This window comes from Punctularia strigosozonata, assembly GCF_000264995.1.
Source record: "Punctularia strigosozonata HHB-11173 SS5 unplaced genomic scaffold PUNSTscaffold_7, whole genome shotgun sequence".
NCBI classification, from domain to species: domain Eukaryota; kingdom Fungi; phylum Basidiomycota; class Agaricomycetes; order Corticiales; family Punctulariaceae; genus Punctularia; species Punctularia strigosozonata.
The window spans coordinates 962,376-990,304 of NW_006767439.1; the positions used below are offsets into that span (position 1 = coordinate 962,376).

Here is a 27,929-nt window from a genome sequence, read left to right on the forward strand (position 1 = left end):
CTTTGCTGCTCCTCGCGTGCGCGAAATGCGTGGGTTTGTTTCGTGGCGTGTCTTCAGATCTGCTCGACGGCCAATCATCCGCCGTCCTGTTCTCTCCGATAACGCGCATCTGGTGTCCGAGTTCTCACCGGCTGCTGCGCGGATATTCCTGAGTGAGACTCCAGGGGGAAGGATGTATTCTTAGCCCGCCTGGGTCACGTCAGCACAGCTCCGATTAGTTACTGGGTGCTTGTTCTCTCTCTTACCCCCCATGGCGTCCACCCTCATCGGACGATGTGCGCTCAACAAAACCCTTGTAAATGTGTGGGACAATGCGCTGACGACCCACGAACGTAGATAACAGCCAGTACTTGGCGTGGAGCCGGCAACGCCGTGGTTCGCCAGGAGCGACCACACCACGGCAGCAGCCCGGGGTCCAGCCGCACCCCACCGATGTGTACGATCTCGTCGGGCAGCTTAACGCCCAAGCGAGGGCGCAGGACGGCGCGGAGGCGGCCAAGGATAAGAAGAAGCAAGAGACGTTGTTTGGCCCCAACATCGGGATCGTGAGCAGTGGGCCGGACTGGACGTGCGCGAAGGAGAAGGAGACGAAGGACGAGCTTACCTTGGACACCGTCAAGAACTGGATAGTGAAGAGCAAGGAGGTACGCCTGACCACTGCCTTAAGGAAGGGAACGGTATCTTAGACCTATACTACAGGGATCCCATCCTACAACGACCCTTCAGGCGTTGGTAAACCTCAAACGTCCCACGCTCCGCCTCACTCCGCTCGAGAAGCAGGCCGACGACGAGACGCACGACCACCACCACGCCCTCGAATTTGAGTACGACTGTGATGCACCAAAGTGCGCCATTGACGTCTCCGTCGTCCTCGCGGCCGACGCCCCCGCCGATCCAAAGGACCTCACCCGCGTGCCCGTGTTCAATATGACGACCGACGGGGGCTTTGGCCGGCGTCTCACGCTCGACGACGGCGCTATCCTCGAGCTCGGACATTTCGAGCACCACGCCGGACACGATGCGCAGCCTTCCGCCGGATCCGCCCCGTCCGATCCCACGGGAGCCACCAACCCGCCGGACCCCACCGCCCCCTCTGCCAGCACCCACACCACCGCTGCCAACGGCACCGCGGACGCGCAAAGCCAGGCTGCGCGCAGGCGTCGGTTCAGCCACTTCCACATTCGCCGACGCACCGGTCGCGGGCACGCCAATCGTTCGATCGCCGGGCCGGCGCTTGCGGTGGTGGACGCCGAAGCCGGATCCTCGGGCGCACAGCAAGGGGGTGGCAGTACGAAAGATGCAAAGGGCACGCAGGACGACGAGGGCGTGAGGGTCGTCATTACCCTCCGCGCGCTCGACGCCGAAGGCGTACCGCTCTCGTCCCCGAACGAGCAGGCTACATACCTGCATGTCGTACGGTTCGGACATGGTCCCGCCCCTGCGGCCGAGGGGGAGGAGCAACAGGAAGTCGAGGACACCCGCCCGTGGGTCGTCAAGGTCGTCAAGCGCGAGGCGATCATCGGCCCGCACACGTTCCAGCTGCACGAGATTTACGGTCTCTCGTCCTACTCCAACACGCCGTCTCACCCGGTATCCACCCCCGCGCCCGCGCCTGCAGCCGAAAACGCCGCCGCCGAACCACACACCTACCCGCCCACCTCGCCTGCCCCCGCTCCGCCGGCGGACGACGAACCCTCGTCAGAATGCCTGCTCTGCCTGTCCTCGCCGCGCGAGGTCGTGCTCCTGCCGTGCCGCCACCTCGTCGCGTGCAAGGACTGCGCGATCAACATGGTCGAGTTTGGTGCGGGCGGCACGATTGTCCAGCCTGAAGAACCCGTCGCGGAGGCGGCCGGCACCAGCGGCGAGGGTGGTGACGGCGCAAACGGCGCCACTACCGCCGCCCCTGCTGCACCGGCCCCAGCGCCGTCCCAGCCGCGTCGAAAGCGCAAGGCGAAGGGCTGGTTCTGTCCCGTTTGCCGTCAACGTAAGTCTTCTTAAAAAATCTCACGGAGGCGTGTCTGACGTGGTGTCAACAGCATATACCTCTCTGCTCCGTATCACGACCACACCTCCAGCGGTGACGGAGAAGAGCCAGCCGGCCGAGGATGCGGCAGCACCGGCCTCACCCGCCCCTGCCGCTGCAACGGAAACGCCCGCCTCTCCACCCGTCTCGACCGGCCCTCTGTCGTCGCTCTCTCGTCCGGGATTCTTGCGCGGCCTCTCTCGTGGCGTCAGCCGCAACCCGGCGCCTTCGTCGACGTTGCCGCCGGACCTCGAACGGGGAGCGGCCCCCGCCGAGAATCCCGCATAACCCATGCCCCCTCTCGCTTGGTTTAGATGTGTACTAGTATATAATGTGTCTCACGTAGGTTACCCCATGCCTTTCCTTACGTTTCGACGTCTATGCAGCTGTACTCTTGATACACAGGTGTTGCAATGGACGGTTCATGACTTCCCGCTCAACTCGACTTAATAAGGAAGCGATATCGATCATGCATTTATTGTGAGTATGAATGTGTTGGCTCTCGCATATGCACGCTGCGTCTATAGTACATTCGAAGTTGCCTACCGGCACCTAGAGGACGCAAGCCCGATCACGTCGGCACAGCAAACCTCTGGATGGGACTTTGCGGCGTCGGCGGCATCACAGGCGACTGCAGCCCGTCGAGCCGCCAGTCCGCGCGCATGTGCTGGTACACCTGCCGGAATGTCGACACCGAGCCCTTCTCCTGCACGAGCGCGATCGCGCACTGGTACCCGCTCGCCACGCCGTTCTTCCAGCTCTTGCGCGAGATCGCCGAGCTCGCGCCTGCGCCGGTGCCGGTGCCGCCGACCATGACGGGCGACACGGGCGACGGCGGTGCCAGAGGGTGGAACGAGTGCGACGCCGGCTGGCCGCCGAGGGCCGAGAATTCGATACGGAAGCGGACGGCGCGCTGGACCTGCATGCCGTTGACCGGGTCGTGGACGTCCTCCAGGCAGCAGCGCAGAACGAGGCGGCCGCCGATGTCCTCGCCCACGATCCCGACGCAGAGAACCGCAAGCAGTCGGACGGTCTCGTCCCGCGTGGTCGCGAGGTCGCTAACAGAGTAGAGGACGTGCTGCTGCTTGAAGTGGAAGAGGTTCGAGAACCAGCCTTTGAACTCGCCCATGACCGGCGAGGCGACCGGGGTGGGCAGCGGCGCAGTCATGGGACCGCCTTGGGACATCGTGGGAGACAGCGGCGTCCATGGACTGGTCGCCCGTAAGTCCAGTGCCGGAGCTATACAGCCAGAGTAAGCGTCCGAGTCGACATGTGACATATAGTATAACGTACGCCGCGATTTCCTGTCCTTCCGATCCGTCACCTTCACGTAGCTGCCCATCGACTGCGCGGACACCTTCCCGAAGCTGAGGTCATCCTGTACCTCCAGACGTGGTGATTGTTGGTCCCAATGCTCCTTATCCATCGTCCGTGCGCCGGGTTCCATCGGCCGAGGAGGGATGTCGTTCATGGTATCCGCGACTCGGTTGACCGTCCGGTGAGTCGTAGGCTCCGAAGCGCAAGCGTCCCACATGAGCGGCAGAGAACCGGGTGCGCCGGGTCGGACGGCGACGGGCGCATGCAACGCCGGCGCCGGGCGCTCTTGCGGCAGGAAATGGACCTTTTGCGGAGTGTTGAACGGCACTGACAACTGGGGCGGCGACTGCGTCCAGGGCATTTCATCCACCCGCCTTGCCTTGCCACCGGGGGCGACAATATTATTGGGACGGGCCCAGGAAATCGCGTCTTGCGCCGGTCCCGACCGACCGCCCTGACCGGCGTACATGGTGCCCGGGTCCGTATGCGCGCGTGAAGCGGCGACAGGTCGCATGCGCGCGGTTTGGACCTCGGCGGCGGACATTCTCCGTTGGCGAGGCTCGCGTGGACCGAGTGGCGAGGCCGCGCGGGAGCGGCTGGAGGGCTGGGAGAAGGCGGCCAGCGAGTGCCGAGGCGGCGGCGGCGGCGGCGGCGGGCAGGAACCAGGCTGAGAGACGGCAGCCATAGAGTGTCGAGGAGCAGGCGGCGGCGGGCACGAGGGAGGCGGAGTGGGTGGCTCCATACGCGGCCTGATCCGAGTGAAGCGCTGGTTTCGTGAAGATATCGGCACAACGTATTGCTTCGAGATGGTCTTCTCCCCGGCGCCGACAAGGTCGACGTCCATGAACATGCTATCGCCCTCAAGCGCTACCTGGCGGTGCTTGTTCAGCAGGTAGTAAAACGCTTTGACCAGCGTGCCGTGCCCGGATGGGCTGAATAATTCCGACTTTATCATTTCCGCTGTCGCGTGCTTGCCGCACAGGACGCGCAGCGACTCGAGGAGATCGGCGTCCACCAGGGAGACATTTGTTATCGGGGCTGCGAGCTCGGAAAGGGACGGTGCTGGCGTATACGGTATGGAGGGAGTATCATGCCGGAGCCATGGGTGCGATAAAATGTCTGACATCTACGAGCGAAAATCAGTGCTTGTGAGGCAACCAGCGCAAAAATAACGCACCTTGATTCTTTTGTGCACGTCAACGACCAGCATGCGAGTCAGGAGGTCCCTCGCTTCGGGATCGACGTAGGAGGGTATCTCGTACTTCCCGGAGCGAACTTTGCCGAGGAGAACCCGAATGTTCTTATCGTCGAAAGGCAGACGACCAGTTAGGAGAGCGAACAGGATAACGCCGCAGCTCCAGATATCGGACGCGCAGCCGGTGTACCGCTCGCCGTTGACAATCTCGGGGCTGGCATAATGAGGACTGCCGCAGCTCGTCTCTAGATGAGAAGAAGGCGGAGCGAAAGCAGCCATGCCCCAGTCGGCGATCTTGATGATCGGCGGGTCGAGCGAGGCGATCAGGATATTCTCCGGCTTGAGATCGCGGTGGATGATGGAGAAAGCATGGGCATAGTTTAAACCGCCGATGATCTGTTTGAAGTAGAGGAGCGCGTCGAACGGCGCCATGCGCCCGCGGTTGACGAGGAAATCGAAGAGCTCGCCGCCCTGAACGTACTCCAAGACGAGAAAGAGCTCCTTTTCGCCCTCGTAGACGTCATATATGCGCATGATATTGGGGTGATTCATGAGCTTCATGGTGATAATCTCCTTGTCGACGCCGAGACGGAACTTTTCAGACTTGGCGTGCGCCGTCGCCAGATCGGCGCGTGAGCTGATGATGGGCTGCAGCGGAAGGATCTTGACGGCGGCGAGCTGACCGGTCCGGCGGTGCTGCGCAACTCTGACGCGCCCGCTGGCGCCCTTGCCGACGCATTCGCCGAGCATCCAGGGACCGACGTACTTCGGGTCCTCGGGGAATTCGAAGGCGTTTTTTCCGGCCTTGTCCTTCTCCTTCTGCCATCGGGTCCCGAGGGGAGCGTTATACTGAAGTGGCGAGGCACGAGGGCCGGCGGCGACGACGTTGGTGGCGGTAGAAGAGGCCATATTTGTGCTTGCGATTAGCGGATGTTGGTAGAAACGAGAGCCAAGATAGCCTGTTGCGCGGTGATAGGAATGATGGATAGCAGTTTAGCTATGTGTCGTCTTCGTCGTCTCCAGCGAGCGAGGTGGATTGTTGGTCCAAGTTGAACAGCGCGACTTTTATGTTTGGAATTCGTCTCCATTGACACCTGCCAATGTGCCTATGCAGCGGGGCAACCAGTCGCCGACGTAAGCACGTCGCGTGTCTCTCATGGCGGCCTTCATTAGGGTGCGCACTTGCACAATATCCATGCCTGGACAATCCAGTTCAGCCAGCCGAAATCTTCACGGCTTTCGCTTGAGCTCACCGCAGGAGGTGGAGAGAAGACAAGGAGGATGAGGTCACGTGTAACGCGACTCTTTGTCTCTCGCCGCGACAGCACTTCGTCGTCCTCGCTCACAGTGGTCGTCTCTGCGCTAATGTGGCTGAACTGAAGCTTATAATACCACCTGATACCCACCGTACTTGGACGCCATCGCACACGGTCTCCTCGTAATCCGGCGTTGGCGCAGTCTGCGGACACGGCCATCGTATCTTCATCATGCAGGCACTACCGCATCTCGTACCGCCATTATTACCACCTGCGCCATCGTGGTACCCAGGCCATATGGCGAAGTTTGCGCAGAACCTACCCGCGCTGCTGACGCGGACGGACGTGGTGTTGGAGGTCCGCGATGCGCGGCTTCCACTCACGAGTATCAATGGGAAGCTCGAAGGTGAGCCATGAGATGCCGGCGGCCACCGCGCACATGCCTTTCATACTCTTCCTAACAACATATTAAACCTACATCATCCATTGATCATGCCTTATTGCCATTCCTCCCGTACCCTCTCAATGTACCCCCCATGCCAATGTGGACCAACACCCCAATCACGATTTTCCCTCCTGGCTTTGGTTTATCACATGCTGACACCCCACCTTTGCCGTCCAGGTGCCCTGCAACATTGGCGCTTTTCTCGTGGCCGCTACACAGGCTTCAACTTTGGCGCGACCGCCGCAGCGCCCTCGTTCAACCCCGCACGGGCCATAGGCGGTCCTCGCGCTTTGGCGCTAGCCTCCCCCGGCACAGGAGTCGCTTGCGAACGTATAGTCATATTTAATAAACGTGACCTCGTTCCGGAATGGGGCCTCGAGGTGCGTAACACGTGTATGCTCATAAAGAAGCCAGTTCGTGGAATTCATACGCAAAACTACAGCCGTTCCGTCGAGCCATGGCCGCCAAATTTCCCGACCAACGCGTGCTCTATACGTCGTGGCACAGACGCGCCGACGTGAAGGCGCTTCACCAGCTCCTCGTAAGTATGTCCCATCCTGCTTCACACGTGTAGGCAGGTGCCGTTACTAAACGAGACAACGCAGATGTAGCGCAGCAGCACGCCGGCGCGCCCGAGCTCAACGTTCTCGTCGTTGGCATGCCTAACGTCGGAAAATCGAGTTTACTCAATGCGCTCAGAAACATCGGAATTCGCGGTCGTAAGCAGCGCCTTCCGCGTCCCGACGCTCCCGACGTATAACCGTAGCCCCCAGCGACGCCGAAAGCTTTCCAGACGTCGGTCAACCCCGGTCTGACCCAGGCCCTCTCAACCCGCGTCCGATTATCCGAGTCGCCGTTAATATACGCGTACGACTCCCCGGGCGTCATGCTTCCTTACCTCGGAAAGGGCGACCGCGGAGCTGAGCGTGGAGTCAAGTTTGCATTAATAGGTTCGGATCAATCCAAGCGGCCAAATGCGCATTGAGCACCCGGAGCTGAACAATCCACAGCTGGTATCAAAGAAGGCCTTTACGACGCGAAGTCGCTCGCCGCTTATCTGCTCTACAGGCTCAACGTATTAAACCCAATCGGTCGGTGTCCACTCGCCACCTCCAAAAATATATCATAGCACTCGGCTCACATATCGCCTCCTTGCCTACAGCCCCGGCTTATCTGACCTTACTCCCGCCATCGACGCCGCCGACGAACGACGTCCTGCAGTTCCTGGAGCAGCTGGCGGACAGGCTGCGGATGCTCAAGCGCGGCGGCGAGAAGGACGTGCACAGGGCCGCGACGTGGTTCATCAACTGGTGGCGGGACGGCGCGCTCGCCTCCGCCGCCGCGCCGAGCACCGCGCCACTGATCGAGGCCTCGACGCAGACGCAGATCTTGCACGAGGCCTCTTACGACCCGACCTCCGACCCCTCCGCGCGGCTGCCCGCGCACCGGGTCGGCTGGGGCTTCGACCTCGAGTGGACGCACTCGGCCGAGGCGAGCGCGGGCGAGGAGCTCGACGCGGTGCTGCAGCGGCACATGGAGGAGTGCATCGAGCGGTACGTGTGGGAGACGGTCGCGGAGGAGCGCGAGGGCGGCGGGGTGAGCAAGAGCCAGGAGAAGAGAAGGGTGCGGGAGGAGAAGATCGCGAAACGGCTCGCGAGGGTGAAGCGGATTCTGGGCAAGGCACCGACGTGGTCGTCGCGCCATTCTGGACGATGACTTACCGTCCCCGGCAGCGTACATATACCTCTTAGAACGTCCATAATAATCGCGTGTTCTTTCTAGTCACGTACTAACCACTCAACGCAAGGAAACATTCGGTCCGTAGACTATATTTGCAGCGCGCTTGTGACCAGGCTCTCCGTAGCACGTTATACGCCTTTGTTTCATTTCCGACGCTTCGCCGGATCTACCATGGGACCTCGCTCACGTATCCCGGCCGCGGCAGCTGTAGCACAATACAGTGTCATGTTGACGTACATCACTCCCACCCAACAATACATCCCCAATGCGTTGGGCAGCGCAGGCTGTAAATGTACCTTGCGCATGGGAGGGTGGGCTTCCAGGTGCAGCTTCGTAAGATAAGGAGTGGTCCCGCGCGCACGCCGCCCTAGCCTTGATACATAAAGACGTACATGATTATCGGCGACCTAGCCACTCAACATTAATTTTCTCGAAGCCATCGCAACATCTGCGACCGTGAGTCGCTGTGCGATATAGTAGCATGGCAATCCTATTGACACGACGTAGTACGAGATGTATAGCTATAGCACACACGAGCGATGATATATGCACACAGCCTTCAGAATGCATAATGATCTTGGTCGAAATAGCTCGCCATCAGGGCCGTTGGCATCTACTGCACACGACGGCGCCAATATTTTGATACGACTCGCCCTCTCTCCCTCTCTCGCCCCCGGCATCCCTGAGTTAGCACGTACAGCATTCTTGTCGGCCACATCTTTTCCTTACTCGATGGCGCGAACCACGGTCGTCACCGTGCGACAGCTCGGAGGGATCAGATCCGTTCCGAGCCATTCCATGTGAACACGCTCCCCGTTTCCCTCGAACAATAATAAAGTAACCTGGCGCAGGAATCAGAGAGAGGACCACGATGTAGGAAGACGCCCAACCGCGCCCGAGGCCCCTGCCTTTGTTCATTGACTGACAATCGCGGAACAAGGGAGATTTCATTGCAGTGATCGGCATGAACGTCCCGGTCGACTGGCTCGACCCTGTTTGTTCCTCGCGCGCGTGTTCTCGTCGCCTTCAATCAGCGATGAGGAAAGAGTGACCAGGGGTCCTGTCCCCACCCCCACCGAGTCGTGCTAAAAAGACGAGATGGCGCCGGAAGATAACTCCAGGAAAAAAAAAAAAGAGAAACCGAGCACAAAGCGCAGCATAAAAAACTCTCGGCAAACAGAACATAAACGCATCAGCGGCTCCCACCCACCGGGCCTCTGCCCAGCGTCTCCCAAGGATACCGCGCCAGGGACCACACCCCTGCTGCGTCTAATCCCATCGGCCGAGTCAAAAATGGAGATGGGCTGGTTGGGCCAGTAGTAGTGCCTACCGTGGAAGCCGCCCCAAAGGCGGGAGACGCGGCGGAGGGAGAAAGCCGGCGAAGCGAACGGCCGGATAAAGGAGCTTCGCGGAGTTGGAAAACGCAGGCTTCCGCCAATTGGGTGTGCTCAGGGCGCATCGTGCTCGGGCGCTGAGCCAGGAATACCCCCGAACACAAGGGGGGTCAGTCATTCTATCCCCCCCAGCGCGGGAATTCCTGCAGTGCGATCCCGTCACGAGAGAACAATGGTGCTGAGGGAATGGAAACAATGGACAATGGATGTTAATCTCTGGACTGCAGTTGTGGGCACCATGGCGACCACACCATACCGAATGCATCTCAACTGCACGGAAATACACATCAGCGAGCGCCATGGAGAAGCAGACACAAGTCTTTTGATTGCGACAACGCAGAGCACGGTAGCAAGAATGTCTAGGAGCCAGATGGCGACCACAAATTGATGAGGGTGATTCCGTTAAAGAAGACTGAGACCAAGAAAAAGTCGTGAAGATGTACAAGCGGACGGGGATGGGAAAGAAAAGGGGAATACATAGCTTAACAGCGCGGTTTCACGGGGCAAGATACGACGATAGGGAGTTTGTTGTGGTAGTGTAGCGCGAGACACAGAAGAGATGGGCAGGGTAGATGAATCGGTACAACGTAATGTTTCGGGTTATTCGGGGCTTGAGGTATATCGAGGCGGTGATGGCGAGGAAGGGGGGGGGGGTCGTTTCAGTCGGAGTCCGCATCGAGCCTCTGTCGGAGGCGAGGAATCGTTCAGTGGCGCGCTCTGGGCGGTCCTACCGCTGAATTAAATTAGAGACTTCACCCAGTTCTGGGGGCCTGGCGCGACGCCGTCAAACATCCTCCCGCTCCGCGTCCGCCGCTCGTTGAGGACGACGACCTGGTCGAGGTTGATGAGCTTCTCGGACGGCGGGGGCGAGCCCTCGACCCAGCCCTTCCAGCCCTTGCGCGCCGCGACGCGCTTCTTCTTCTGCTTCGGCGGCTTGGGCTCGGGCGGCGGGGGCGAGGCGGCGCGGCCGATGCTCTCGTCGTCGTCCGGGGTGCGCGGCCGCTTGGACGACGTGCGGGAGGTGATGGTGTCCGTGTCGTCGGGCTCGGGGGTCGAGCCGGGCGAATGCGGCATCGGTGGCGGGGTGACGGACATGGTGCGCTGGTTGGTCGCGATGTGGATGGCGGGGCGCGCGCGCCAGAAGGCGGACGTGGAGGGCGCGGCGGTCGGCTGGTGCGGGTGCTGGGGCTGCTTGCCGCGCGCCTTCGCGGACGGCTCTACCGACGACGATCCCGAGGCTGCCCTCGCCTGCTTCTCCTTCTCCCTCTGACCGCGCCGCTTCTCCTTGTCCCTCTCCCGCTTCTCCTTCTTCCTCGCGCGCCGCGTCTCCTGTGTCATCTCCACCTCCTGATATATCCCGACCCCGTTGAGTAGGCTGGTCAGCACGTCGCGCTGCGGGAGCGGGTCAAAGTCGCCGGCGAGGACGGAAGTGGCGGTGCGGCGCTGTCTCTTGACTGGTCTGAGCTGAGGATAGCCGGCGGAAGCGAGGGCCATGGGCTGGGTGTCGGGGAGGAAGATATGTCGGGTGATGGGGGGGAGCAAGCGGACTCCACACGGAAACGCGCAGGCTTTTGAGCGTCTTGCTTGTTTATTTGTGCCCACGCCTCCGGGTTCGTTCCACGCTTCCCACAGGCTCCTTCCCTTCTGCGTTCTTCCATTCCGCGACCGATTCCAGATCCGGCGGCGCCGTCCCAATCTCCCATCACGCTCCGCCCGTGGCCCTCCCCTTCCCCATTATCCCCTCCGCGATCGGTTCCATGGGCCACCGGTATATTCCATCGTTCTCCGCGGGACATGGTATCCCTCAACCACCTGCTGCCTTTGCGCTTGGGAACGCCCGCTGCAAAGATAGCGCCTGTGATCCCACCGCATCACGGACAATCCCGGCGGCGTCCAGAACAACGCAGAACAAACAACGAACGGTGAACGGGATCCATTTCGGGGTCCAGATGCCCTAGCCGCTTTCGATCCCATCTCAGCTCTCAGCTCTCCGCTCGACGGCCTCAGGCCTCAGCACGGGGCCCAATGTTGTTGCGATAGTCTACCGATAATTATCGTCTCGCGCGCTGCCGTAAGACGTCACAGCGCGGGCTGGTGGGGGGGTGCCACAACAACAAGATCGTGTTCGGACTCACAACAGAGATGCCATCGCGGCAGTCCCATACGGGGCTCCTTACAGCCCAACGTGGCATTTTCAATTCGTTAGCCTTCGGGCCCTGTGACCGCGCGCCGATTTTTATACTGACACCAGCGCTTCTCAGCGCCCAGAGCCCCTTCTCAGAGTTTCAGACGGCGATTCGCTAATCATGAACACACACCCTCCCGTTTCTTCTCCCCTCCCCCGTGTCCCAGCTGGCCAGAGCAGATCCGTAGCCAGACCAGCGTGAGAGCCAGGGCGCGCCTTCTGCGGCAATCCCGAGTAATTTTTGTCCTCTCTGGGGTTTGAGGCCCAGTCGCGGGTGTGAGCGACGGCAGATGCCCTTATCGGCGCCCCTCTCGTTCTCTTCTCGCTCTCGGAATCCGCGACGCCACGCCGTTGCTCCGCCGTCATATATATATTAGACGACATTGAAAAAAGAAAGATCGCTTGGATATGGATCTCCTTCCCGCTAGAAGGTTCCAGATGGGCGTATCAGACTATCAGTACAGTGCCTCACGCCGTTCCCGCGCTGACAGCGATGCATTGGGGGGTCTCGCCGTCCAGGCTCCGTCGACAACCGCCCGGGTCACGGGCATCCACTGATATAGCTCTCGCCCGCGTTCTCACTCACCCAGTCAACACTACGAACCTTCGTTCTTAAACAGACCGAAAGAAGAGGGACCATATCGTGTCATTGTATGACATTATATATAACCCTGCATTGGGCCCGGTCCATCCCCTCTGCGGCGCCTGGACTCGCTCCCGCCAAAATCTGATCGCCGCCGGTCCCTTCCTGCCCTACACCCCGGCGCACCGTGGCACCTTACTGGCTCGACCGCTAGCTTCCGTGTCTAAATAGGTTTCCACCTTCGGAGATACGCCTAGATATATACCCTCCTACCCGCGCGGCACCCCAACTGTTGCGGACGAACGCTCTCGGATCCCGGCGCGGAGGTGTGCGGTATACGCGACCCTGTTCTGGCTACGATTTTATGTGTCTACACCGTCAGGTTTACCCGACAGAAGTATTACGGTCTGGTGGCAGCGGCGCGCACACATGCTCTGCCCCAGCCTGAGGTCTTTTGCCATTGGCAACGTCGGGCACTTCATAACTGCCCGATCTAACGAGTAATTCAATAGAATGGGAAGGCTATCGCGACTCGGACCTGATAAGCACAAGGTTGTTTATGCCACCCAGAGGTTCCCTAACGCTAGTCGTCTCCTAGCCTTTGACAATCTCGCGGTAATGTCTCGATCGACGCCTACGCTAGGCGTTGTTACCTGCTGCCTCCCGATCATCACGACGACGTGCTCCTTCGTTCCAACGCCACCCCAGCCATAGACGGGTGATTATCTGCGGACTGTGGATGGGCCCTTACCGACACGGCATGCTGATGCTGTCAAAGAAAACAGGCCTGTAAAATCTCGATCTTCCCAGAGGCTATCCAGTTGCTGTACCATCCGCACCACCGAATCAGAGCCGTCCGGATGCGGCAGTCCTGCTCAACGACACCACTGTCACGGTTGTCGTCATTACAACATTTGACCAAATTGCTGCGGCAGCGGTCTATGACGAAGGCTTTCGGATCCCCGCACGGGTGGAGTAGCAAAAGACAGCCACCAGGACTTCTGCACAACGGCGCAGCGTTGCTATGCTGCGATTCGACCCTTGCCCCCCAGCTCCATACATCCCGGGCCGGCAGGCAGCCCAGCTGTGGCAGTACTTCGTTTCGCCGGATCCGCGCCGCCTGCCCCAACACGATCCTCTTGCTCCCGTAACGCCCTCTCCCGCCACTCCCTCTCTACCGTAAATTTTAAAAAATCTGGAATTCGAGCGCCACAGGTTCGATTAAAGCTTACGCGGCAACCTGTGGACACGGCCCTGCTCCATCCACATGCCGCTATATAGCTCAGGACTCGCTATCAACTCGGGGCACCCCGCGCCGCACGGAACCTGACACAGCATACATGCCCCCTCTTTCCCATGCGGGGCACCGTACGATCGCGTCAATGACTCGAATCGTGACGCCCGGTTCTTAGCGCGCGCCAATCTCTGATCAGGCGCACGCCCATGTGAGTATCACAATATATATCATAGGAATTTTTGTATCTACCTCGGGGCAGCGGCCGGCCGGCCGGGGGGGGGACCGCATTGGACACGAAAGCAATCGCATCGACTGAACAGAGCACGGCTGTCGCTCACAGATAGACTTGAGTGTCAGGCAGGCGGATTTGCTCCCGGCGATTCAAAGGAGTGACCTCGACCGTTGTGCGGGGGATGCAGCCACGGTTTTTCGGGTCCGGACAGCGAAACACCAGAGGCGGATCGTTTTTAGGCACCTCGGCGGGCATGGCTCGATATGGGTTTAATACCCACTAGTACACTGCAAGCACCGTGCAATCGAAACTGGTTCCGGCCGGCGCTATCCCACCGCCGGGGGGGATCCGCCGTTGGCCACTAACGCTCCATTTCTGCTTATCGAGACGACTCTCTGCAATCTGCAACTATCGGGCGCGGGCGTTCAGTTGGGCTAACGGGAGGCGCCGGCCGATCTGCGCGATCATCGGGCGTCTTGCATCGTCGCAAGAAAGACAAAGGAAACATCGCGTGCTCGAGGGTTTCGTGTGTGCCTACCTTTAAGCGGAGCGATTTGGGACGAAGGAGGCTATACGATGGCAAATGGGTCGGGTACCGGTGGGCCTCCATACCGGTGCCTGGTACCGCCGGTTGCCGTCAGTGACTATATCTCATGTACCTACCTATCCTTGGATAAACGGCCGCATAGCTAGCGCGAAACAAGCGGTTCGTCAATACTGCCACTGGTGAATCCGCAGCGATGGATGACACACCGCCAAGTGATTTGCACCTTGCCCCAACGCACCCAATTGTCGATGAGCACAATGCTGGCGCGACGTGGACATCTCAAACATACCTACCATACCTCAGGTTCGATGCAAAAATTAGATTTATATGACAAAGGTATACATGACCGCTGTACCTTCACGAAAGGTGGATGCTAGTCAAGCGGCTCTTATTCCAGTGACTCGTTCGAGCAGATCAGCTGGCGCCCCATTGACTTGGCGGAGGACTTACATAGCGATGCCGATGGCGTCGGGCACATGAACGTAGCTTGGCACATCGTGCAGGAGGATCGGCGTCTTGGAGTCCGCTGCTGGGTACTCACATTTATTGCTACAATAACATGTGCAAAGGTCGCGCAAGCCCACCGCCACAGAATTGAGGCTCTGATGTCCGGCGATGTTCTCGATATGGTAGTTTGAATGTAACGAGAGATGAGAGAAGCTCGACGAGCTTCATAACAATAGAGTGATTGTCTATTTTCGTTTGAGTGTGGCCTTTCAAAGGGAAATGCAAAGACGAGAGTTAACAGACGTTCTGACAATGAAGATACGTTGGGAGGTAGGCGTGCGCCCAGTCACCGCATTACATCCGCAAATGTATTGCGAGCCACCTATGCAGACGTCGCCATGCGTGCAACATCGCTTGGTCCGTCACCCAGTCACAGGGTCAGCATATGCATGGCATGGCAGAAGCATCACCGGGCGGCATCGGAGCTGCCTATATGGACACCCGGAAGACATGAAGTGGTTGTGAAGCGGAAGATAGGATGCGGTAGGCGCAGTTAGTGTAACGCCTCGGACATTGTGTCCGTAGAGAACGAGCGAGGGCGGGTGGCAGCCTTGCGCGCGTCCATCACTGGGAACGGCTCCCATGCAGCCATCGGCATCGTGTCCATCTCGACTAGACCTTGAGGGCACCGAAATCACTATATTAGGGCACAACAGCTCGAACAAATGCGACGGTCTGACTCCGAAGCCAACGTCAACTAAAGGAGGTAGATTGCGTCAACATCAAAACTGGTCACAAGATAGCCGCGAGAGAGGCAAGAAAAACACGTTGTAAAAACGCGCACGAGTATAACTATCGCATCCACGACTATCCCACGTGTAGCGCATGTCCTCAGGACAAAGACGTCGCAATAGGTATGGACCAGAGCAGGGTTTCAGGCTTCAGGCTTCCCTGACGCGGGAACGCCGTGGGATCCAGCGCGATAGTCGTCCATGTCTTGGTCCAGTTGCGCCGCCGTCTTCTTCACTCGTTTAGCGCCCTTCTTGAGGTGTCGCCGTCGGCCAGCAGGTCCGATCGGAGTCCTAAGCTGTTGTTTCGGTTTTCTAAGTAGGACATAAATCATCGGCCAAGGATTCGAAGCAAGCGTGAGTAGCGTACAGCGAGGGGGGCACCGCGGTCATTAGAGGATTCCGCGGTGTGGTCGGTGAGCGGGGTGCTGGACCGGGCCCACCGAGGCGAGAGAGAAGGGAAGGCTGTAATGGCGTTGGGGTTGCCAGGGTACCAGGCGTGCCGTCTACTATGATCTCGATTTTGATTGGGTTTTCTATCCGGGCCGACCTAGTATGTTATGTCGGAAGTGGATGAACGTATGTGGGTACACATACTCCCGTCAACTATCTTGCCATTGTACTTGTCTCGTGCTTTGCCTGCGTCGCCATGTCTCTGGCAGCTCATGAGCGAAGGTATGTGGCGAAAAATGACCGTCAAACACTCACTTGGAACGTAACAACGGCCATCCCGTTCGAGACCCCATGACTGTTATAGACAATCAGGACATCCTTCAGCGGTCCTACTGTGTTGATGAATAGCTCCTGCCAATGTGTTCGCGTGGATCGGCGTTCGCTGAATGCAGATCATGAAGTGCCGATGACGTACCCGAATCTCCTCTTCCTGCACGTCTTTCGGCAGGTAGCTGAGCAGGATCTTGCTGCCCAATTTCTGCTCCTTCGCAGGGCCTGTATCGCTCGATGAGTGCACCGAGGACCGTTTGCGAGCCACTGACTGGCGTTCATACGCCACGCGGGTGCAGGACCCGGGTTGCCAAGGAGTGCCCGCTTGCCCCCACGGTACGAAGTGGACCGACTTGCGGCTGGGCGTTGTTGTTGATTCGTGAACATTGTATATAGTAGCCAAGAAGGCGCTGACCAGGGTGAGGCAGATAAGGGTACGGACGACGATGAAGCCGCCAGACGCCAGCGCTGGGCCAGAACTGCAACGCGGGTGCGCGCTGCACGCTTGGTGGCCACGTGGCAGTTGCAGGCACCCGTGCCGCCAGCGACGAGCCCTTCACCTTAAGGCGCTGTACGGTACACGGGTGACTCAGAAGAATCACCCGTCAGGGTTACCATTACAGGTAGCTATGTCTCACGCCGTTGCCTTAACCGAAAATTTCTAGAGCCATCTATTGCCTTTCACGGAAGGTCAAATCGCAAAGACGGGTGATTCTCTCAAATCACCCGTGTACCGTACTATATGACACCCTCACTTCCTCAATCCCGCCGAATCGTCAGTCACAGACGGGTAACGCATCGGAAGTACTTGCCGCCATCAAGATTTCGAGCTCCGCCAGACTCTTCGTTGCGACGTTTCTCGTCCCGCGCCGGTCATCGCCCTACTTTGTTGTTAATCCCTTGCAGGCCCCATGAATAGAAAGAAAGACATGGATAAAGATGAAATAGAGATCGTCGTTGTGTACCGTCAACGTGTCGGTGCGCGTCGCGCGGCTGGGCGTCAATGCGCTTGCGGTTTTTGAAGTCCGCTCGGCTATTGTCCTGCGGCGCATCGGCAGCTCATCACAGCGTGACTCTGCTCGAGGTAGCATTGCTCGAGTTCCAGCAGATTAATTCTCTTGCTAATGCGTGAAACATGTTCAGATATGTCCTATAAGCTCCCAGAGCAAGAACAAAGCGAAACTGTGCGGTAGATGTTGAGATATCAAAATTCTGACGATTCGGCGGGAGTGTCGAAGTGAGGGTGTCATATAGTACAGCGCCTAAGGGAAAGGGCTTCTGGCAAACCCGATTCAGGTGTTGCCAAACGCCCCGTTCGGTTGGGGTTGATTCTGTGAGAATCAGGCGCCTGATTTGATTTTTCTTGACTTTTGTCCTCCTCATATGGCAAGCCCCTGGTCTAATATGTTAAGTTTGTCTCACAGTGTTACGCATGCGAGCAGAGTCATCTGATTCTTCCAGAATCAGGTGTCGCCGAGCGGGGCCTATAGATCCGTCTTGCGCGGTCTGCTCGCGCTGCGGTTCTTCTCAGCCGATCTCTCGCGTCTCATGCAGAAATAGTTGCTCGGGAGTGCATGCTCTACCAGTGGCTGGCTTTGTGGGTTTGTATACAGTGATGTCGACGCCGCGACTTCGGATCGAAGTCAGGTCGCCGACTTTGCGACTATCCGCTCGACCACGGCGGCCAGTTGCGCGACTTGACTAAGCGAGCCGCGAGCAAAGTCGGGGCATGCTGTATTAGGCATGCTGCCTTGATGCCGCATTCAACGTCCGAGTGGCGGAGTGCCATAATATTGGACTCCGCATCCGCTGCCCTCCGGCATATCACGTGTTATGCGACTTCCTGTCTTAGTGACTGCATGATCCGCGACTTGGGATGCGGCTAGTCGGCGACTGTGCCCAGCGGTGCGCTTCTAGACCGGCGCCCATGTTCACCATCGGTCTCGAGGCTCCCTCGTCCAGCCGCCCAGCCCATCTCGCGCCCATTAAACACGCATGGTTGCAACCTCGCTCCCGACGGTGGTAATCTACACGCCCGATTTGTGCGCTGCGCATATCTGCAAAACCCAATCGGACATGTGGAAAACGACCGTGGATCTGCCCTCTATCCAGACTCGCATTTGCGACTCGAACCCGCGAACTAAAGCCGCAACGCGGCATGTCACTGACTGTGATGGTCACCGGAGGTCACACTCGAAAGCGCCGTTGCCCGGCGATGAACTCGCTTGCAGTACATGTCCCCGCGTTATTGCGTTGGGTTCAAAAGGGCAAGTTTGCATTTCTTGCGTCTCTTTGTGACTTTCCTGTTTTTAGGTTTGCCTGTCCAATAGGATCACGTCCTCACACGAAATGATGCCGCTGACTTCGCGGGGAGAAACCGAGCCCCGATAGTGCGCCGATGCTGCTTGCTTGTCTTGTGGAGTATGCACATACGGCGGGGATGCAGGTCAAGTTTAGCATCGGTGGATGGACGGGGAGGAATCGTTGTGACTCGTTGCACCGTGACTCGTTGCAAGGGGCTGACATACAGGTCCCACTCGCAGATGCTTCTGGCCGTCGGTGTCAACTCCTGAGGGCCGACAGACGTTCGCGAGCAATATCACCGCCCTCTACGCAAAGCCAACGTTGACGGACTCGACTGCGACTGGGAGTACCCTTCCAAGCACGGCGCGGACGACAACATTGTCTCATACTCGATCACCCCCAGCTTTCTTGCCTTCCTACGCCTCCTGCACCCTATGCTCCCTGCTACCGCCAGACTCTCCGCCGCAGTCGGCTTGGAGCCGTTCGCGGGCCCGGACGGCGGACCGCTTGCGGGCGTCAGCGCGTTCGCGAATGTACCCGACTGGGTGCTCGTCATGCACTCCGACGTGTGTGGCTCGAGCGCGGAACCCAGCCCAAACGTGTCCCTCGGCGACCTGTGCGGCAAATCGACGCAGCCGCACGCCAGCGTCGCGCAGTGGACGGCCGCGGAATTCTCTGCTGATCAGCTCGTGCACGGACATGCCCTCGTACGGGTACGGCTCGCAGTCGGGCGCGGAGCGTCTGCGCCAGCGTGCGGTCACGCTGAAGACCGGGGACGGAGGAGAGGGCGGGATCCAGTTCCGGAACCTCATGCGTTGGCCCTCGCTGCGCCTGCCGCCGACTCATCCGCACCAAGGTACAAGGTGAAGCTACGATCCCACGATAATTCAAGGCGGAACAAACAATTATATGGTGTTGCATCTTCACATCTTCAAAGCCACCGGATCGCTGATAGAATGAAGACTGATATATACCTCATTCCTTGGTTTAGAGTGAATATTCTCATCAGGACCGCACCGATGCTGAAGTGTATGTACCGCATATTTTATGAAGAACACAGAACCACGATCGCAGCGACGAGAAAGAAGCCCAAGCAGACGATGACGCAAACGACGGCGATGACCGCTACGGGCGACGTTGCACATACGATGAACACCATCGCCATCGTGGTACAGACCAGACCCACTCTGATGAGCAGGCCTGTCTCGATTTTGTCGACGCGCTCCGGAACGAGGAGTAGGATCGCCGCCGCAGCGGAAGCGCACACGAAGGCGCAGTTGGCCAGGATAACCGCGGCAGCCAACAGAAAATTGTCTGACGTGTTGGCGCTTGCGAGGCTGGTGATGATCTGCACCGTAATGGCGACGATGCACAGAATCTGGTGAGAGTTCGGTCGGCTTATAGAAGCTTCGAAGTGGATGCACAAGCTCACGTATTGCAGATAGATGCTCTCCGAATTCGCGATGGCTTGTCTTTCTTCAGCAGGGTGCTGTGCTGGTGGAGGTCGCGTGAAGACACATAAACAAAACAAATACTCTGATGACTTACTGTTGCTGGCGTAGCGGTAACCTTCCTCAAGTGGACTCGGGTTAGGTGACGATTGACGCGACATTTGCCGGTGATTCATGGTCATGCCAGTGGTTTGGGACGAGGAGCAGAGATCATGTATGGCGGTATGTGTTGGGTTCTTTAAGCAAGGTGGCGGGACTTGTTCCAATTCCCGAAGTGATGAAAATCTGCACCTACGGAAAATGGTTATGATGGATGAGGGTGTATGTATTGGTAACGCGAACATTCCTTTATCTCATCTGCTAAACGCAAGTGGGAGTAGCCCTGAGCGCACTCAGGTGGCATTCCCCCCGGTGCTCACGGTACTATAAGCTGGACTTCTGAATCATCGTGGGAATAGATAAGGGTCCGTTGCTGAAGAGCTCCGACTCCGTCCGTCGCATTCTGAAACTTATCTCACACGGCGTGGAAATCACTTCGAGGGTGGCTGTCCCACTGAATGCCATTGCGCTTGACTGCAATTGTAGATCCGTGTTTCCTTCGATGATGCTTTTCCCCCCACCCCGCTTTTTTCCCAAGCGGTTTTGCGGGGTGGTCGGGGGTTTTTAACGCACTGACGAGGAACAGGACTTCCACCAGTCAGCTGAAGACGGCTTGCCTAGCTTACATTACATAGCACTGTATGTACACATGTACCTAGGACTTTTTTGGTGCCGGTGGTGAGACGGTGCGGTCGGCTTCATCAGCTCACGAAAACCGTCGAGCTGCTTGGCACGCTGCCGACTGCACGAGTGGCGTACGTGCAGCGCAGCAACCGGCTGTTCCGCTACCGGGACCTCGTCGGCAATCTACCTACCTACCTACCTACCATTAAGCCCCTGGGCGCACCAAGAATCAACCTTCAACCTTCCTCCAAGGTAGGTCGGTAGGTAGGTAGGTAGATTGCCGACGAGGTCCCGGTAGCGGAACAGCCGGTTGCTGCGCTGCATGTACGTTCTTCCCCTCCACCGACCTCCTGCATCCTTTCCTACGCTCCTCATCATCATCGCGAACAGTCCGCGCTTCTACAAACACCAGCCTTCAAGCCCGCGCACAGCAATGCCTTCTCCCGCCTCTTCTCACCGCGCGCCGCCTCCACCGCGATCCGCCCCGTACCCTCCCATGCGCAGATCACCGTCGAATGCCTCGACGCCTGGATTAGCGCCGGCACCAGGTCCGGCCCCTGCACCCATCTGCGCGTGACCGAACCCCGGATAGACGTTACCTGGACATGGGCCGACGGCTCTGGCCCTCTCCACGCCGCCGCCCGCGCCGAGCATGCGGCAGAGCAACCTAAAGACCCAGGACGGTCCGGCGCGATGAACGCTCAAGCCGGCGCGCTCAAACAGTATCGCGAGCATGGCGAGCTTCTGTATTCGATGCGGGATTGGGCCGCGTCGATGTGGCACCTCGTCACCAACTCGAACGATGCACCGGAAGGCGCGGAACTTAGCAAACGCGATAAGCTCCTCGGTCAGGTTTCGCAGTGAATCGACCTCCACCCCGCGGAAACGCAAGGCGTCACCTTGCACTACGGTGCGACTCGTATGCGATTATCGAAGGTCCATCTATACTTCTGACATTGCACTGCCAGACGCGGACGTTTTCAAGCTGCTCCCCCAGCCGCCCGACGCCGAGCTGTCCGACAGGGACATCGCCGCCTGGCGCGCCGCCCACCTTCGACAGCATGCCGGTCGAACCTCAGCTCGCCTTCCACACCCTCTCCGACCCGGTCCTCCGCACGCAACCCGAGCTGCTCGTGAACCTGCTCCTGACCCGCCGCCCACCCTGCAGAACTCGTCACCCAAAACTCCCGCGCTTCCGCCCGCCTCGGGAGAATAGCGCGGTTCGGCGCCCGCGAGCGCCAATACCTCGCCCACTTCTCCCGCGCGGTCAACCTCATGGTCCTCGCCGCGGCCGCGCACCTGGATGCGTATCTCACACCAGGGGAATCCCAGGACGCTGATGAGAGCGGGACAGTACGCTACGCCGCACTTCCTGATTGCACACATATTTACACGGTGCATTTGATACTCCTCTACCTTGCCGATTGCGCTTGACTGACGTTGTAGGTCTGTGTCTCCTTCGACGATGCTTTCCCCCCCACCCCGCTTTTTTCCCATGCAGTTTTTCGGGGTGGTCGGGGTTTTTTACGCACCGACGAGGAGCCGGACATCGACCAGTGAGCTGAAGTCGGCTTGCCTAGCATACATTATATAGCACTGTCTGTACACATGTACCTGGGACTTTTTGGTGCCGGTGGTGAGGGTGTGGTCGGCTTCATCAGCTCACGAGAACCGTTGAGATGCTTGGCACGCTGTCGACTGCACTGTAGTAATGCTGCTGTAGGAGGATGTTCAACACAAAGGACGGCGTGATGGATGAGTTCAAACTCCGCCTGCGTTGATTGGCCTGAGCGTTGCGCTGCAGCCTGTCCTAGTTCGGCACCTCGGCAAGTCGTGACCGCGTGTGATGATCTCGCACCTTTGGCTGGTGCTCACTTCGTCTCGCCGGTATCTCGCTGGCAGAGTTGAGGCTTTACCAAAAATATTTGAAACGCTGAATGACATATCTATAGCATTCTCGCTATCTACTACCAAAGTTTCGGAAAATCTCGAGCTGACTTGAGGGAGATATAACCCTAATGCAACACGCGTTGCATTAGGGGTGGATGCACAATGCGAGACACGTGTTCCTGTGACAAGACGTGTTGGATCACAGGCTGGATGTCACACGCAGCCTTTGTCTTCTTTGTGTCCTTTGCGCAACCTCTTCGTCCTTTGCGACGGTGCTCGCTCTTTCACGTCTTTACGCTCTTTCATGCCTTCGAAATGACCTGTGCAGCCTATAAAAAGGCACTGCTGGGCGCGAGCGGCGTATCACTACCATTCTCACCTATCCTACGCCCACTGATAACGCTCAGTAATGCTCATTACGATTCTTCCCCAGGAGCTAGTTGACAGTGTCATCGACCTAGTACCAGAGCACGAGCTAGACCATGACAACAACGCAGGACTCAAGCTTACACGTGAAAGTGTTGAAGACCTACGCGCTTTGTCTCGCGTTTGCAGGGCAACACGCGAGCGCAGCCAGAAGCACCTCTTTCAGAAGCTTGTCATCAACAATCCAAAGTACTGCAGGGGCCTCCGTACCGTTTTGACCGCCAACCCGTGCCTAAGCGCGTATGTCAAGCACATTGTTGTTCGCAGTTACGACCAGCGCCGCTCCAAGGCGCTGCAAACGGTTATCAATGCGTGCCGAGGGCTCGAAACACTCTCGTTTCTCTATTTGGACGATTTCACGAGGTGGCCGGGCGCGTGCCTGGTCCCGTCTGAGTTCCCAGCGCTCCGCCGTTTGGAGGTAGCCCGGTGCACCATCAACAACTATGACGACATCGCGGAGGTGCTTGCCGGCATGCCAGCACTGCAAGAGCTGCATTTGAGCGCGACGTGCATCGAGCGTATCGTCTCGGGTGGAGCCTGGACACAACAGAGAAAACGCCTCGAGAGCCTGGAGCTCAGACGGATGCATTGCGTTGTCTCAGGACCCGACACGACCGTTGCTTTCACTCGCGGTTTCCAACAGGTCAAGAAGCTCGATCTTACTTTACACTCTTCATTCGATTATGACATACTTCGCAATCTGGCCTTGCCGCAAATAGGCGTGGAGCACCTCACTTTAGCGGTGGACTGGTACTGGGCAGAGCTCCCATATGGTATGTCCCCGCGCTCCTGAGAGTATGCGACGAACGGCACGAGCTGATTTGACGTCGCAGATCTTTGCGCGGATTTCGGAGACGATCCGGATCGAGGTACCACCTTTCTCTCGCTTACTCTGCAAGAGCGGCCCCCTGAAAACAATTTTCGGATGTTTTTCGGCGGACGATGGGCGAGCCGGCTTCTCCTCGCAATCCCCAGCACGCAGCTCGAGCGTGTCTGCGTGCGCCTCGAATATCGCAGAGGCGGCGACCCATGGGACGGGTTTGAGTGGACGGCGGTCGACAATGCGCTGGGGTGCGCCACCCGTTTTCCGACGCTGCGTGAAGTGAGGGTAGAGATCGGGGAACGCTGGGCGCATTGGTACGAGGCGGACGAGGACCCGAGCTTGGAAGACCCGTTCGTCGTCGCGGTGAAGGCAGAGTTGCCAAGGGTTGCAGAGAGAGGCATTTTGATTATCCAGTAGCCGACTGCCTAAACCAAAATGGTGACTTTTCCTTCTGTAAACGTGCTCTGCAAGAGACCTAGCGCGGATAGTGGTTGGTCAAGTAAGAGGGCACTTATAGGCCATCGAGACATACGAGGCTTAACTTGACGAAGGCTGCATTAAGGATGTGCGCTTCATAACGCATCGCTTATCATGAAGGCAAACCCTAAGACGTGTTAGCAATGCCGACAACACAGCTTGTCCACCTGCGAAAGTCAAAAAGCATCCATGCCTAGCAGCGACGAATGGTAAGCACATTGACTTCAGCCCGAAGAACGGCTTCAGCAGGATTTCCTGACGCTCCTTGATCGCATGACGCGGCGCGGGAACAGCAGCTGTTCCTTCGTCTCGATCCTATACTGGGACTCGAGCATCGTCGAGAGTGAATCACACCCGTCTCGGAGAGATTGAGGCGCACGGTAAAAGCAACCGGCCCGGTTTTGGCCAATTGCCGGGCCGGAGGAACAGGATCAACCACTTGCACTTCTTTGTCTCTCCTCTCGCGCCTCACAGCGTACTTGAGCGGACAGAGTAACAAGCAGCACAATGAGTTGGGCACAGAGCTACAAAGCACCTGGATGTAGCCACTTCAGCTCTGTCCATCGAAGCCCTGGTTATGGCCGCCTTGGATCGCAATGATCCACCTTCGACTATGTGGCCTGGCCTTGTGCTATTCATCGATGTATAAAACCTGATGCACATTCTTCAGGCACGCGGCCCACAATCCCAAGGATACCAGCAGACCCGACCAACTTGGACGCCACGATGCCTGCGCTGTGTCAGGAAGTCCTCAACCACATCATCGGGTACATACCGCACATCATGGACGGAAACTCCGCCAAGGAAACGCTCAAACGCACATCGGTTGCCAGCAAGGCGACTCGTATCTGTAGCCAGAGTTTGCTGTACCGCAAGATCTCGATTTGGTCTCCAAAGCGATGCACCGATTTCGCGGACATACTCCTTACATCTCCACACCTCGCGGGCGGTGTCCGTGCCCTGAAAATCACGACCATGTACGATGCGGACCCTCAAGTCATGATGAACGCGTTCACTCTAATCTTCAAAGGTTGCCGAGCGATCACTGCGCTCACCTTGGTGTGCTGCGACGGCAAGCAGTTCGTGGACATCCTATTGCCCGGGATTCTATCCTCCTACTTTCCTTATCTCAACCGTCTAGAGCTCGTCCGATGCAGGATCGGTAACCACGACGATCTCGCGTGTGCGCTCTCTTGCATGCCAGCTTTGTCCGAGCTGCGAATGAAGACGACTTGTGTACAAGCGCAAGCGCCGTCCGAACCTTACGCGCTTCCGCAGGCTGAGTGGACCTGGTCTTATCTCAACCTCTCAGTGCTGGCTCTCGAGACGTACACCTTGTTCACTCTGTCCCAGCTTAAAACTTTCACGCATGGTTTCCTCGCGGTTGAACGCCTCGAGATGACCGTCAAGGACAGCCTCAGCTACGAACTTCTCTGCAAGATGGTCAAGGAAAAGCGCGTGAAGAGCCTCGTGCTTACCCTCATCTGGTTCCCAGGCGACGGTAGTGCCGTTCGGGAAGGTGAGTAGACCGAAACTCGCGTATTTGTTCCCATTCGTCTCTTCTCAGCCCCTGAACGTGACCCGTCTCCAGACCTCTTCGATTCCTTTGGACAAGATAGCGCCGGAAGTGCCTTGACGTCGCTGACTCTGAAAGGGAACGGGCTCTCACTCTGGGCGAGCCAGTTCCTGGACGCCGTCGACGCCAATCAGGTCCAGTCGGTGAGCCTCGTCCTCCCCCACGATGCGCACGAGGAATCCTGGTGGATGCTCGATTGGGAGGCCGTGGACGCCCTACTCGGCTCCCCGAACAAGTTCCCTGTTCTGGAGAAGATCACGATACGCTTGGACGGCTGCTACGTGCCACGCCCCTACTATACTTTGCACGCCATTCGCGAAACCGTACTCGAGGGGATGCCGAAGTCACACGAGCGAGGTTTGGTTCAGATTCCGATATCATGACGCTCCTGCTGTCCTACATGCACGGAAAGACTGCTCATGGTAACGAAACCATACCTCTTGTATCATAAGAAAGCTTCCGTAGGAAAACGCTTGTCATTGAATCCATGCTTCGCTCCGAGGGCCAGAGCGCTTACGACCCGCAAATGCCTCTTGCGCGCACACAACACAAGAACCCTCCCTTGTTCTTCACGGATCCCATTCATTCGTGCAACTACCACAAAAACAACAATTGATACAATCTACGCCATTACGTGCGAGCGAATCTGACCCTCCCAAGCGAATATACAACAGGACACCGTAGTATACATGACACGTTCAATTATTCTTCTGGTCCGCTACTGTTTCCAATCACTCGCGCATGTCGAGGACGATACGGCCGGCGACGGTACCCTTCTCCATGCTCTCGTACACGTCCTTAAGGTCGGAGAGCGGGCGGGTGACGTAGTGGCACTTGACCTTGCCGAGCGAGGCGATCTCGAGCGCCTCGATGGCGTCTTGGCGGTTGCCGACGTACGAGCCGAGGATGTTCACGGCCTGAGCGATATCAAGTAAGTCTCGAGGGGTACACGAAAGATAATAGGGGAAGGAGCGAACCTTGAAGACGGTGAAGAAGATGCTGGCCTCGAGGGTCGCTTTTCCTGGGAGACCGACAGCCATGAGGGTGCCTCCGGGGCGGAGGTAGTCGACGGCCTGGTTGTATGCGGCGCCGGTGGCGGCGGTGACGACCGCGGCGTGCGCGCCGAGGCCGCCGGTGAGCTTCTTGACGTCGGCGACGAGGTCCTTCGTCTCCCGGAAGTCGATCCAGTGCTCGGCGCCGAGCTTGAGCGTGAGCTCCTTCTTGTCCGCGCCGGTGTCGATCGCGATGACGCGGAGGCCCATCGCATTGGCGTATTGCACGGCGAGATGGCCGAGGCCTCCGCCGGCGCCGGGGAGGACGATGAAGTCGCCGACTTTGGTGTTGGAGTACTTGATCGCGCGGTAGACGGTTACGCCGGCGCAGAGGATGGAGGCGGCCTCGGTTGAGTCGAGGTTCTCCGGGATGGGCGAGACGTGGTTGGTGTAGGAGACGACGTAGTGTTGGAAGGTGCCGTCGACGGTGTAGCCGGAGAGCTTGGCGTCGGGGCAGCCTGAGATTCGAAGGAGCGTGAGATCGGAGATAAGATAAGATAAGATAAGGGGAGAAGGGAGACTGACATTGCTCGAGGCCTTTGCGGCACATCTCGCAGCGCAAACACGAGTCTGCGAGCCACTTGATGCCGACACGGTCACCGACCTTGACCGGGCTGTGCGAGGTGTGCTCGCCGATGGCGACAATCTCGCCAACGCCCTCGTGGCCACCGATGAGACTATACGGATGCATTGTGTGCGATCAGCGCGCCGCAAACACAGACAGGAAGGAAACGACTGCTTACGGGGTCTTGGGGGGGATCGGCCAGTCACCGAGACGGGCGTGGAGATCGGTGTGGCAAACACCAGTGCAGTGAAGCTTGACGAGACATTCGCCGGGCTGGAGATCTTTGGCCTGCGTGACGGGGACGTCCTTGATCTCGATCGGCTCCGAGGAGGAGGCGACGACACAGGCCGTTTGGGTGGCGGGGATGTTGGACATGGCTAACGAGGCGAGGGTTCGTGTGCGAGTTCCTGCTGAGATAGGAGGAACTGCTGGAGGGTGGGTTGAGATGCCGCGACGGAGGGACGGGTATTTATATGTCGAGTGGAGGGCGCCCCAACATAACCCTATCGCCTTCCGTCCTGGTCCGGAAA

The 27,929-nt window shown here is 58.4% G+C and overlaps 10 protein-coding genes across 10 annotated transcripts; 6 read left to right on the plus strand and 4 right to left on the minus strand.

Annotated features, from left to right (window-relative positions):
• Positions 1-190: 190 nt before the first annotated feature.
• On the plus strand, positions 191-2,456 carry PUNSTDRAFT_52848 (uncharacterized protein). The gene is made up of 4 exons (XM_007384339.1): positions 191-275; positions 337-644; positions 700-1,984; positions 2,037-2,456. The coding sequence occupies exons 1-4, from the start codon at positions 251-253 to the stop codon at positions 2,309-2,311; spliced, it is 1,893 nt and encodes a 630-aa protein (XP_007384401.1). The 5' UTR covers positions 191-250; the 3' UTR covers positions 2,312-2,456.
• A 1,914-nt stretch (positions 2,457-4,370) lies between these two features.
• On the minus strand, positions 4,371-5,444 carry PUNSTDRAFT_69152 (Pkinase-domain-containing protein; the record flags this gene model as incomplete). Its single annotated transcript, XM_007384340.1, has 2 exons — positions 4,371-4,466; positions 4,518-5,444. Coding segments are annotated over 2 exons (1,023 nt in total), but the record flags the coding sequence as incomplete, so codon positions are not given.
• A 544-nt stretch (positions 5,445-5,988) lies between these two features.
• Positions 5,989-8,098, plus strand: PUNSTDRAFT_103303 (P-loop containing nucleoside triphosphate hydrolase protein). Its single transcript, XM_007384341.1, has 7 exons — positions 5,989-6,197; positions 6,414-6,616; positions 6,679-6,781; positions 6,842-6,955; positions 7,010-7,186; positions 7,247-7,327; positions 7,399-8,098. Exons 1-7 carry the CDS (start codon positions 6,023-6,025, stop codon positions 7,950-7,952), a joined length of 1,407 nt encoding a protein of 468 aa, XP_007384403.1. The 5' UTR covers positions 5,989-6,022; the 3' UTR covers positions 7,953-8,098.
• A 1,733-nt stretch (positions 8,099-9,831) lies between these two features.
• PUNSTDRAFT_52850 (uncharacterized protein) lies at positions 9,832-11,166 on the minus strand (the record flags this gene model as incomplete). Its single annotated transcript, XM_007384342.1, has 3 exons — positions 9,832-10,867; positions 10,924-11,066; positions 11,160-11,166. The coding sequence occupies 3 exons, from the start codon at positions 11,164-11,166 to the stop codon at positions 10,109-10,111; spliced, it is 909 nt and encodes a 302-aa protein (XP_007384404.1). The 3' UTR covers positions 9,832-10,108.
• A 4,123-nt stretch (positions 11,167-15,289) lies between these two features.
• Positions 15,290-16,633, minus strand: PUNSTDRAFT_144039 (uncharacterized protein). The gene is made up of 6 exons (XM_007384343.1): positions 16,385-16,633; positions 16,258-16,337; positions 16,098-16,193; positions 15,987-16,044; positions 15,760-15,925; positions 15,290-15,704 (listed from the first exon to the last, which is right to left on the minus strand). The coding sequence occupies exons 1-6, from the start codon at positions 16,497-16,499 to the stop codon at positions 15,536-15,538; spliced, it is 684 nt and encodes a 227-aa protein (XP_007384405.1). The 5' UTR covers positions 16,500-16,633; the 3' UTR covers positions 15,290-15,535.
• Positions 16,634-18,748: 2,115 nt separating this feature from the next.
• Positions 18,749-18,994, plus strand: PUNSTDRAFT_23939 (uncharacterized protein; the record flags this gene model as incomplete). The annotated part of the gene is made up of 1 exon (XM_007384344.1): positions 18,749-18,994. A coding segment is annotated over one exon (246 nt), but the record flags the coding sequence as incomplete, so codon positions are not given.
• Positions 18,995-20,912: 1,918 nt separating this feature from the next.
• Positions 20,913-22,150, plus strand: PUNSTDRAFT_113976 (uncharacterized protein; the record flags this gene model as incomplete). Its single annotated transcript, XM_007384345.1, has 5 exons — positions 20,913-20,979; positions 21,003-21,437; positions 21,614-21,723; positions 21,807-21,897; positions 22,092-22,150. The coding sequence occupies 5 exons, from the start codon at positions 20,913-20,915 to the stop codon at positions 22,148-22,150; spliced, it is 762 nt and encodes a 253-aa protein (XP_007384407.1).
• A 739-nt stretch (positions 22,151-22,889) lies between these two features.
• Positions 22,890-24,146, plus strand: PUNSTDRAFT_44953 (uncharacterized protein; the record flags this gene model as incomplete). Its single annotated transcript, XM_007384346.1, has 2 exons — positions 22,890-23,679; positions 23,740-24,146. The coding sequence occupies 2 exons, from the start codon at positions 22,890-22,892 to the stop codon at positions 24,144-24,146; spliced, it is 1,197 nt and encodes a 398-aa protein (XP_007384408.1).
• Positions 24,147-24,932: 786 nt separating this feature from the next.
• Positions 24,933-26,398, plus strand: PUNSTDRAFT_44954 (uncharacterized protein; the record flags this gene model as incomplete). The annotated part of the gene is made up of 3 exons (XM_007384347.1): positions 24,933-25,725; positions 25,798-26,139; positions 26,235-26,398. 3 exons carry the CDS (start codon positions 24,933-24,935, stop codon positions 26,396-26,398), a joined length of 1,299 nt encoding a protein of 432 aa, XP_007384409.1.
• Positions 26,343-27,841, minus strand: PUNSTDRAFT_103311 (GroES-like protein). Its single transcript, XM_007384348.1, has 4 exons — positions 27,578-27,841; positions 27,360-27,511; positions 26,760-27,292; positions 26,343-26,699 (listed from the first exon to the last, which is right to left on the minus strand). The coding sequence occupies exons 1-4, from the start codon at positions 27,772-27,774 to the stop codon at positions 26,514-26,516; spliced, it is 1,068 nt and encodes a 355-aa protein (XP_007384410.1). The 5' UTR covers positions 27,775-27,841; the 3' UTR covers positions 26,343-26,513.
• Positions 27,842-27,929: the final 88 nt, after the last annotated feature.

Coding starts and splice junctions, on each gene's coding strand:
- PUNSTDRAFT_52848 (XM_007384339.1), top strand. CDS start 251: ATGGCGTCCACCCTCATCGGACGAT. Junction 276..336: donor GTCCACCCTCATCGGACGAT/GTGCGCTCAACA, acceptor CCACGAACGTAG/ATAACAGCCAGTACTTGGCG. Junction 1,985..2,036: donor CTGTCCCGTTTGCCGTCAAC/GTAAGTCTTCTT, acceptor TGGTGTCAACAG/CATATACCTCTCTGCTCCGT.
- PUNSTDRAFT_103303 (XM_007384341.1), top strand. CDS start 6,023: ATGCAGGCACTACCGCATCTCGTACCGCCATTATTACCACCTGCGCCA. Junction 6,956..7,009: donor AAACATCGGAATTCGCGGTC/GTAAGCAGCGCC, acceptor CGTAGCCCCCAG/CGACGCCGAAAGCTTTCCAG. Junction 7,328..7,398: donor CAACGTATTAAACCCAATCG/GTCGGTGTCCAC, acceptor CCTTGCCTACAG/CCCCGGCTTATCTGACCTTA.
- PUNSTDRAFT_144039 (XM_007384343.1), bottom strand. CDS start 16,499: ATGTTCACGAATCAACAACAACGCCCAGCCGCAAGTCGGTCCACTTCG. Junction 16,194..16,257: donor TGCAGGAAGAGGAGATTCGG/GTACGTCATCGG, acceptor ACACATTGGCAG/GAGCTATTCATCAACACAGT. Junction 15,926..15,986: donor TGGCAAGATAGTTGACGGGA/GTATGTGTACCC, acceptor CGGCCCGGATAG/AAAACCCAATCAAAATCGAG.
- PUNSTDRAFT_103311 (XM_007384348.1), bottom strand. CDS start 27,774: ATGTCCAACATCCCCGCCACCCAAACGGCCTGTGTCGTCGCCTCCTCC. Junction 27,293..27,359: donor CCGCAAAGGCCTCGAGCAAT/GTCAGTCTCCCT, acceptor TTCGAATCTCAG/GCTGCCCCGACGCCAAGCTC. Junction 26,700..26,759: donor TCTTCTTCACCGTCTTCAAG/GTTCGCTCCTTC, acceptor GATATCGCTCAG/GCCGTGAACATCCTCGGCTC.